Genomic DNA, 10085 nt, shown 5'->3' with positions numbered 1-10085 from the left:
GTTCCTTCGGGATCCACGTAGTATCTGTGGTTTAAACCCAAATTCGCGGGAAGAGAATGTTAGTTTAAGGACTGATATATCCTATACATAATGCGTTGCCACCTGATTTCTTCAATGAAGGATTCAGGGGCGATGGTTGACAGTTCTCAAGGGGACCCAGTGGACGAAAAAGACCACCGTGAAATAAGGCCCTCAAAAGCCCTGATGACAAAGAAAGCGGGTATAACAGCATGATTAAGAGAATCGCATTCAACCAGATGGGATAATGGAACGGTTGGTGGAAAAACTTATGAGCTAAACCAAACGAAAGGAGAACGAAAAGTCTGCTTAGCAATGTTATAACGGATATAACATCCTTAAGAAACATTGATTGGAAAATTTGTAGGACTTACATCCCGGAGACAGAGTTTCTAAACCATCATACAATAATTCCACTTTAATGGTGATTTAGTCATCAAAGATGAAGCGCAAAACAGGCTCGATAGTGGTCTAGGTTTAAGATTTGATCATTAAAATCTTTCTTCGTCGCTGGCTTTGATGAGTTGATCTCTAAAGGTCGAACTATAGCTACATATTCCACAAATCACAACAAGTTCTTTGATTAGAATATCGATCTAGTATAGTTTTTAGAGATTACAGTTGTGAACTGACTGAGGTCATACCAAATATATAGAGAGAGATTATTCGTATTTCAGATACTACCAGTCAGGCACCATTTATTTAGCTCATCCTATGTGGTTCTAGGTAACCGGTTATCAATCAAAAGTTGTATAACTGTAGAACAAAATATTAGTAAAATTGGATTACTTATTTACCCTTTTTTGAACGACGAAATCAACCGACTGATCAAGGGCCATATACTCTCGATATCTGAGTTGTTGATTATCCGAACTGGCAAACTTAAACTTAATAAGAATATTGATCTCTCTCTCTTCTCAATTTTCTTGATCACAGGAAATATGGATATAAGAAAACTTTGCGAAACATTGGATTCAGGAGTTCTATTACAATTGTGGGCTAAAGAGTAGGTTCTTACATACAACTTAGGGCGGCGTTGCACATTAATACTGATCAACATTTCGAATATTGATCTTTCTCTTCTCAATTTTCTTGATCACTGGAAATATGGATAAATGAAAACTTTCCGAAACTTTGGGTTCCAGAGTACTATTACAATTGTTGGCTAAAGAGTAGATTCTTACATACAACTTTGGGCGGCGCTGCCCTGATATGCTGATCAACATCTTGTGTGATCGACGTAAAAACGTTGGGTTCAATAGACTTCTCTGAATGTGGGCTGATGAGACAATTGCTTCTGACGACAAGGGACATACCTATACTCTTGATATGTCAGTTATTGCTCATCAGGATTAGCATATAAAAATCGAATCTGTAGGGAAGAAATTTTAAAATGAAAAGTACAGTCTGATCTTACGTTGATAAAAACTTGCATCAGTTTAATAACATAATCGAGATTGATCAACTTTCTTGATCAATGGAAATATGGATTAAAAAAAGTGGAAACTTTGGGTTCAAGAGTGATATTACAATTGTGGGCTGAAGAGTAAGTTCTTAAATATAACTTTGAGCGTTGTTGACACCGATCAACATCTTGTGTGATCGGCGGAATTTGACAATCCCTGGTTACAAAGTCGACCGGCTGATTGTGGTGCGGCTTTCTTGTGATAATGTTGGGCTCAATAGGACATCTATGAATGTGAGCAGACAATTGCTTGTGACCTCAACGGACATATCTATACTCTTGATATCTCAGTTGTTGATCATTACTCATTTGACTCATTTAAAATGAGTGGTGCAGTCTGATCTTACGTTGATCAAAACATTCCTCTTCCTCAACTTTCTTGATCACTGTAAATATGGATTAAAAAAAACTTTGGGCCCATTGACACTGATCAACATCTCATGTAATCGGCGTAATATGACGATCACTGATCATTTGGCTAGAAGACTTTGCATGAGATTTCATTTATTTTAGATATATGCACCATTACCCACTGTAGGGTAACAACCAGTTTGTCTGCTTGTCTGTTTTTTTTTTTCACACCAACTACTACTAATAATCATTTATCTTATTTACCACCTTAGAGTCATTTAAATATCTAAATAAACAATCAAAATAAATTATATTAAATTGATATCTCAAACAAGTACCATTTTTTCAATTTTTTTTTTTTTCAAATATTTTATTCAACAAATGGTTTTTAATATTAATGTGTAAAAAAAACTAATATTATAATTATATAATTGTTGTATGATAATTATGAGTTATTTATAAATGAGTTTAGACAAAATTTCCGTATTTTTTTGATATTTTGAATTTTAGCAAACATTTTTTTTTTGCAAATACGGAAATTATAAATTGTCTCTTAAACTAAACGTAACGGCTAATAAAAATACATTATTAATAATAATGAAAATCATTGTTGTTTAAAACTAATACTAAACCACACAAATGTTAACTTATATAAAAAAAAAAAAATAAAAAATTCACAGTTTTTTGTTCCTTACATAAACTAAAATGAATAAATTTAATTTTCATACATGTCTTCATAGGGGAATTTCTTAAAAATGGGCGTTAATATGCTCTTCATAACGTCAGCAATGGCCACATGTATAGAGGGTTGCAATTCGGTCCAGACATCAAACCAATTTTCATTTAAGAATTGATTCATATGAGCACCCAAGGCTTGATCACCATTAAATAAGTTGGTCAATTGAATGATCATTCTGGGGGCGAAAAAAAGGAAACATTTTGTTAGAGTTTTTATTTCATTGTTTTATTTCATTAATTAAACTTACTTTTGTGGTTCAATCAAGACCTTCAATTTGTCAACCATTAAGAAAGTTTTGCCATTTTTGGGATGTAAGGAGGGCTTGAATTTAACCGAGAATTTGGAGTTTTCTAGTGTAATATCGGCATTACCATCACCGCGTATGGGTAAAATTAAAATGCGTCCATCGGCAGTGTATTTGCCGCGTATAGTGATCTTTGGTAAAATGCCATACATTTCAAATTTGGAAGTAGCAGGATCCGCTCCAAAACCACTGGAAAGAAATTAGAATAATTATATAATTTTAAGAAATCTTAAGCGATAAAAACTATAGTTTATTGATTACTGAGCAAGTCTATTGACAAATCTATTGACTAGTTTATGGACTAATCTATTGACTAGATTATGGACTAATCTATGTTTAGTATGTGGACTAGACTATGGACTAGTCTATATAATGGTCTATGGACTAGTGTATGGACTAGTCTATAAATCTATTGACTAGTTTATGGACTAATCTATTGACTAGATTATGCACTAATCTATGTCTAGTATGTGGAGTAGACTATGGACTAGTCTATATAATGGTCTATGGACTATTGTATGGACTAGTCTATAAACTAGTCTATTGACAAGTCTATATGCTAGTCTCCAATATGTGGACAAGTCCATTGACTAGTCTATTAACCAGTATATGGAGTAGTCTATGGACTTGTCTTATGGCTAGTCTATTGACTAATCTATGGACTAGAATATAGTCCACTGACTAGTCTATGTACTAGTCTAAGTCCTAGTATATTAATTAGTCTATGGACTAATCTACTGACTAGTCTATGTACTAGTTCTTTGACTAGTCTATGAAGTATATTATAGTATATTGACTAGTCCATTGACTAGTTTATGGACTAGTATATTGTCTAGTCTATACTTGAGTCTATTGACTAGTCAATTGACCAGTATGTGGACTTGTTCATTGACTAGTCTATTGACCAGTATATGGACTAATCACCAGTCCACTGACTATTATATGAACTAATCTATTGACTAGTCTTTGATTAATGTATGGACTAGACTATAGACTGATCTATGGTCTATGGACTTGACTATTGGCTAGTCTATGAAGTAGTCAATTGACTAGTCTATAGACTAGTCTATTGATTAGTCTATAGACTAGTCTACTGACTAGTCTATTGACTATTCTACTGACTAGTCTATTGATTAGTCTATAGACTAGTCTATTGACTATTCTACTGACTAGTCTATGGACTGGGCTATTGACTAGTTGTCTATGATTTGATTTGTCTATGGACTAGTCTGTTGACAAGTCTACTGACTAGTCTGTTGACAAGTCTATGGACTAGTCTACTGACTAGTCTATTAACTCGTGTATGAACTACAGTATTGACTTATCTATTAACTGGTCTATGGACTAGTCTATTGATTAGTCCATGGACTTGTCTACGGACTATTCTATGGACTTGTCTACGGACTATTCTATGGACTAGTCTATTGCTTATCCTATGGACTAGTCTACGGACTATTTTGTGGACTAATCTATGGCCTAGTCTATGTCCTAGTCTATTGATTAGTCTATGGACTAGTCTACTGACTAGTCTATGGCCTAGTCTATTGACTAGTCTATGTCCTAGTCTATTGATTAGTCTATGTACTAGTCTTCTGACTAGTCCACTGACTAGTCTATGGACCAGTATATTGACTGGTCTATAGATTAGCCTATTGACTAGTGTATGGATCAGACTGTTGACTAGTCTATTGACTAATTTATAGACTAGTCTATTGACTGTTCTATGGACTAGTAAATAAACTATCGTATTGATTAGTCAATGGACTATTCTATGTTCATTAACTTCGGTTTTTAAGTATAAATGAAAAAAAAATCTCGTATATTCAAAGAGTTTTTGTATAAAAAAATTAAAACTTTGCAATAAAAAAATTATACTAATAAGTAATCCTTTAAAAACTTAAAAACCAATTCAAAAAATAAATTTATAACATTTCTATACTGTTGCCAGGCAAAAGCATTAAGCCACAGGCAAACAAAATTTATTATTTAAAAATCGAAAAAAAAAAATTACTGTGATACTTTTTGGGTCGACACACAAAAACCGCCTTTGATTTAAAAAAAAAGAAGTCCACAAAAAATGTTATATAAAAAACTTATACATTTTGCCACAAAACAAACTCTACTTACACAGCACGATCGAAATTCACACCAGACAGACCCGCAACATCAACATCGCGGAAATTTAATTTTAAATTTAACGAACCACCATGACCATCTGATATATCGAGTTCTTTCAAATGGAATGGTTCAATGGGTGGAAATGCTGCTGAGGGATAACCTGTGCGTGCATGTTTTCGTATTAAATTTACAGAGGTACGCACCACACAATCGGTATCACCCGTATGACAACGGGGTATATCGGCGGCTAAAATGAAAAAGATTAAAAATAAAGAAAAAAAATTTAAAAAATTATGCCAAAAAAATTTACAACAAAGTGAAATATTTTGGTTTTAAAGGAACATGTGAGTGACTGACTGACTGGTTTGGTAAAATTGTGATTTTAATAAGAGGCTTGGCTTTATATTTTTAAGTAACGAGATTTTATTTCGATTCTTTTGCTGCTTCAAAAGTTGCAACTTATATTATAGAACTTGTTTTACTAAAGTTTAGTTTGTATACATTGAGGATCATAAGAATAAGATCAGTTTATTGAAATATGAAAATTGAAACCAAAACAGTTCAGATTTCTATAATATAGTTTTGTAACAATTTAAATTATATACATATATATTTTGGATTCTTGTAGATTGAGGAATCGAATAAGCTTTGTCCGTCTGTCGGTGCAGGTGTCCGTCTGTCGGTGCAGATGTCCGTCTGTCTGTTTATTGAAATTAATGTTCTGCAGATCTGGGGTCTTTGGGATCCAAATTTTCAATAAGATATACTTCCGAAAAGTATCCTGTTTACAATTAGCAAAATCTTTTTATAAATAACAGAAATATGGGCTGTGTAGACGAATTCTCCCCCACCGTTTGACAGTTTATTTGTGTGACTATATAATCTTTGTGTTAAAAGTTATACGAAACGCAGTATTATGTGTTATCGAATATTTATTGGTTTTATTTATTTATTTAAATAATTTTCTTAATCAATAATGTCTGAACATTTATTTTGGGCAAGTGTGCTTATTTTTTTCAATTCTAAACAAAGTTGACTTTAAAGTAAATATTTACATTATAATTTAAGAAGATTTTTTCTTTGTTGCAATTTTAAAATAGAAATTTGCGCATATGTATATCTTAAAAAAATCTAAAATCTTTAAAACTTAGTTAAATAATTGTTAAAAACAGACAATCTTTAAAAAAACATAACTTTGAAATTAAAACAAAATTTATTGAAGAAATTTTATTATTTTTTATTTAAATCTGAAAGATTGGTCTTTATTTCATTACTACTTGGGTCTAAGACAGCAACGAGTTTGCCGATTACTATTCTAAACCATTAAAATAAAGTTTAAATTTGATCCATAGATAGCTTTGAAGATTTAATTATTAGTCAATTACACCTTAGCCGATAATCGTAAAGCTTTTAACTATTACCCATACTTAGATCTTTCTATAATGAAAAATATAGACCAATATTACGAGCGATATCGTGCTAATTTATCAGACTATAGGTCGTTGTTTCAATTTCCACCAGATACTCCGAATTTTTCAATTATATTATAAACAATTTTCCAATTGAATTTCAAAAATGTTCATTTAAATTCGAGATATAGACTCTCTCTGTTTAAGGCACTATAGGGTCTAAAGAAGAGGACCCTCGGGTACAATTTTCCATAGTTATTATTCCAGATCAGAAATGTTTGATATTGAAAATAGGCTAAATCGCTTAACCAGAAATACATTTTTAACATAATTTCTATCCGTCCGTCCATTCGCCGCCCCAAAAATAATTAAAAAATGCACTAGACCCCCTAAACAAAAGGATCATAAAGTAGTACAGATTCATATAGACGTTTAGATAAAATGGTTAACAATTAAACATGAAAATTCAACCGATTAAAAGTTTCGTTGTTGCAAACAAAACGTTCATCAAAAAATGTTTGAGACCCATTTGAAAAGGATATGCTCTAATAATTTCGACAATGTGGCCACAAATAGGTCATAGATTGGAATCGTATGAAGTTTTGAATTAAAATATATAAAAATCCTGAGAAATCCATGAAATATATTATTCTGGATCCTTAAAGAATTTTCTGAAAATATCCCGAACTTTTCCTCTATCTGTGCATCTTTTGAAGGCACAATAGTCTGGGGTCTGAGGTGACCTAGGAGGAAAATATTTTCTCAGAATATTATCTGATGATCCGAAATATTTTGTATTCAAAATAGACAAAATCGCTTAATCAGAAAAAATCACAATAAAATGTCTGTCCGTCCGTCCGTCGATAGGGCCTAAACGAAGCCTGAACTTTTAAACAAAGTCTGTGCGCCCTCTGCTAAAAACAGACACAAATTCTATAGGGCCTTAGGGAAATCTTAACTTATAAACAAAAGCTAAATTTTTAAAATAAACTGAAAAGTGTAAAAAGTTTAAAAACAGAATATTAGAAAATCGTTCATTCAAACAAAATGTCCGTCCAGACGCCTTATAAAAAACAAGCAAATGTCTACAGTTGAAAGCAGTAAAGGCCCCAGAGTGGTGGACCTAAATAAGGGGAAACATTTTCTCAAAATATTCTTTGGTAATTAGAAATAGTTGTCGTTAAAAATAGGCAAAATACCTTAATCTGAATAAATTCAAAATAAAATGTCCGTCCGTCTGCTGCCTAAAAATCAGCAAATAGGCTATAGGGTCTAAGGCCTTTATATAGTTGAAACAAAATGGTTTGAACCAACAAAAAGTTATAATCAAACCAAAATTTTGAAAATATTTGAAAATCGTTGTTTCTTATAAAATGTCTGTCTGTCCACCATTCGATAGGGTCCAAACAAAGGGACCAAGAAAGCTAAAATTTAAAAGTGAACCCAAACCGGGTTGAAAGAACCCAGAAAGCTGAAGATTGACAAGACTAATTCCTAAGAAAATTTTGAATTTTTTGAAAAAAAAAAATGGTTCAAACCGAAAATGTCCGTCTGTCTACCATTCGATAGGATCCCAACAAAGGGGCCAAGAAAGCCAAAATTTAAAAGTGAACCTAATAGGTTAAAAGAACCCAGAAAGCTGAAGATTGGCAGGACTAATCCCTAACAAAATTTTGAATTTTTGAACAAAAATGGTTCAAAACAAAAATGTCCGTCTGTCCACCATTCGATAGGGACCAAACAAAGGGGCCAAGAAAACCAAAATTTAAAAGTGCACTCAACCCATCTGGAAAGTACCCAGAAAGCTGAAGATTGGCAGAAGTAATCCCTAAGAAAATTTTGAATTTTTTGAACATAAATGGTTCAAACCGAAAATGTCCGTCTGTTCACCATTCGATAGGATCCCAACAAAGGGGCCAAGAGAGCCAAAATTTAAAAGTGAACCCAACCCATCTGGAAAGTACCCAGAAAGCTGAAGATTGGCAGGCCTAATTCCTAACAAAATTTTGAATTTTTTTAACAAATATGTTTCAAACCAAAAATGTCCGTCTGTCCACTATTCGATAGGGTCTACACAAAGGAGCCAGAAAGCAAAATTTTAAGCCAGGTTGAAAGAACCCAGAAAGCAGAATTTTGATAGGACTAATCCCTAAGAAAATTTGGAAATTTTTATTAAAATAGTTCAAACAAATGTCGCTATTTTTAGATTTAAATTAAATTTCAATAAAATTTTAAACTTACGAAATGTTGAGGCCGCTTTAGTATTTGAAAAGAACAACATGCTGCAGCACAGAGTTGCCAGACATAAAAATGCTAAATTCGACATTTTTTTTTTAGTTTTAATTTAACACTTTTTTTAAATTAAAATATTTTTAGAGTTTTAAACAAAATTTTTTTTTTTTAATAAATTTTTTCCCAAAATTTTATTGGTTCACTACAAATACAATTGTTAATTTTTTTTTTATTAATTATTTTTTTAATTTACATAAAACAAAATTTTTTTAATTTTTATAAAATTTTCTTTGTTATGTTTGATTTTTAAAGGATCCAATATATAGTTTGATTTTATTTTTGCAATGTCTGAACCAATGTCAATGTTAAACTGAATTAAATTCTAGACCTACGCTGGCATTTATAATATTTTTTTCTTTATTCCATTGGCGATTTTTTTTTGTTATTGTTTTCATAAAGCTGGGCTAGAAAACAAAAACTTCTTCTTGTTTTTTTTTTTGCTTTTTGGTCAACAGCTAGCGTATCATTAATATTGACAACTTCTAGATCTACAGAATGTTGTATGAGAGTATAGGAATCTACTACTACTACAACTACTACTACTACTTACCACATAACTTACTATTCCTCTAGTTTTGGTGTTGTATTTTTTTGCTTGATTTTTTTTTTTGTACAATCTTTGCTAAATTGATTATAATTTGTTGTATTTTATGTATTTATTTTAGTCATCATTATTAACATTACGAATTATGTATACGATTTTGTATATTCTGTTTATAAAGACAGACGACTACGTCGACTTAAGTACAACGTATTCGTAGTCGTTGTCGTCGTCTACGTTATGTTGTTTGTTTTTCGCTTGTTATTCTTTGGCTGTTCCTTTTCGATCGAAATTGTTAGTGTTCAATTCTGACTGGAGATCTTTTACAAAACAAAAAAAAAAAACAACAACTAACGTATTATTATACATACCCCTTCATTTGTCCACTTTTATTTACCGGTAAAATATTTTATATAAAAAAAGTTATCTTCGTCATCGTTTCATTAACTTCATTATCATAAGTTCGCTTTCATACATATAAATTAGTTTGGGAACTGTTAGCAGGTCTTAACAATTTTGGTTAAAAAAAATATTTATTCATTTACTAAATTGTATGTAAATACTTGTATCGGTAGTATCATCATAAATAATTCGAAACTCAAAATATAGCACATACCCTATAGTTATTCCAGACTGTTGTGAAGGGTGTGTAATTAATGTATTTGGTTGGACTTACTTGGGTAATGTTTCCTAATTAAATCAGAATCATATTCAGATACGGTTTAGATGGTCCAGCCTCTTGGCCATCATTTGCTACTATAGTATCAAATAATTAGTTTATGGGCTAGACATTGTCCTGACTATGATGTAGATTATAATATTGCCTATTGACTACCCTAATGACTGGA

At 31.8% G+C, this 10085-nt stretch overlaps 1 protein-coding gene across 1 annotated transcript; it reads right to left on the bottom strand.

Annotated features, from left to right (window-relative positions):
- Positions 1-2197: 2197 nt before the first annotated feature.
- LOC119615598 (protein takeout-like) lies at positions 2198-9008 on the bottom strand. The gene is made up of 4 exons (XM_037971605.1): positions 8646-9008; positions 5005-5242; positions 2821-3066; positions 2198-2748 (listed from the first exon to the last, which is right to left on the bottom strand). The coding sequence occupies exons 1-4, from the start codon at positions 8728-8730 to the stop codon at positions 2550-2552; spliced, it is 768 nt and encodes a 255-aa protein (XP_037827533.1). The 5' UTR covers positions 8731-9008; the 3' UTR covers positions 2198-2549.
- Between the last annotated feature and the right edge of the window lie 1077 nt (positions 9009-10085).

Source organism: Lucilia sericata, unplaced genomic scaffold (assembly GCF_015586225.1).
Source record: "Lucilia sericata isolate MDLA Ls3-8-SP2 unplaced genomic scaffold, ASM1558622v1 Contig006125F_arrow, whole genome shotgun sequence".
In the NCBI taxonomy this organism is placed as follows: domain Eukaryota; kingdom Metazoa; phylum Arthropoda; class Insecta; order Diptera; family Calliphoridae; genus Lucilia; species Lucilia sericata.
Note: the sequence above shows the minus strand (reverse complement) of the source record. Positions and strands in the feature narration are given on the sequence as shown.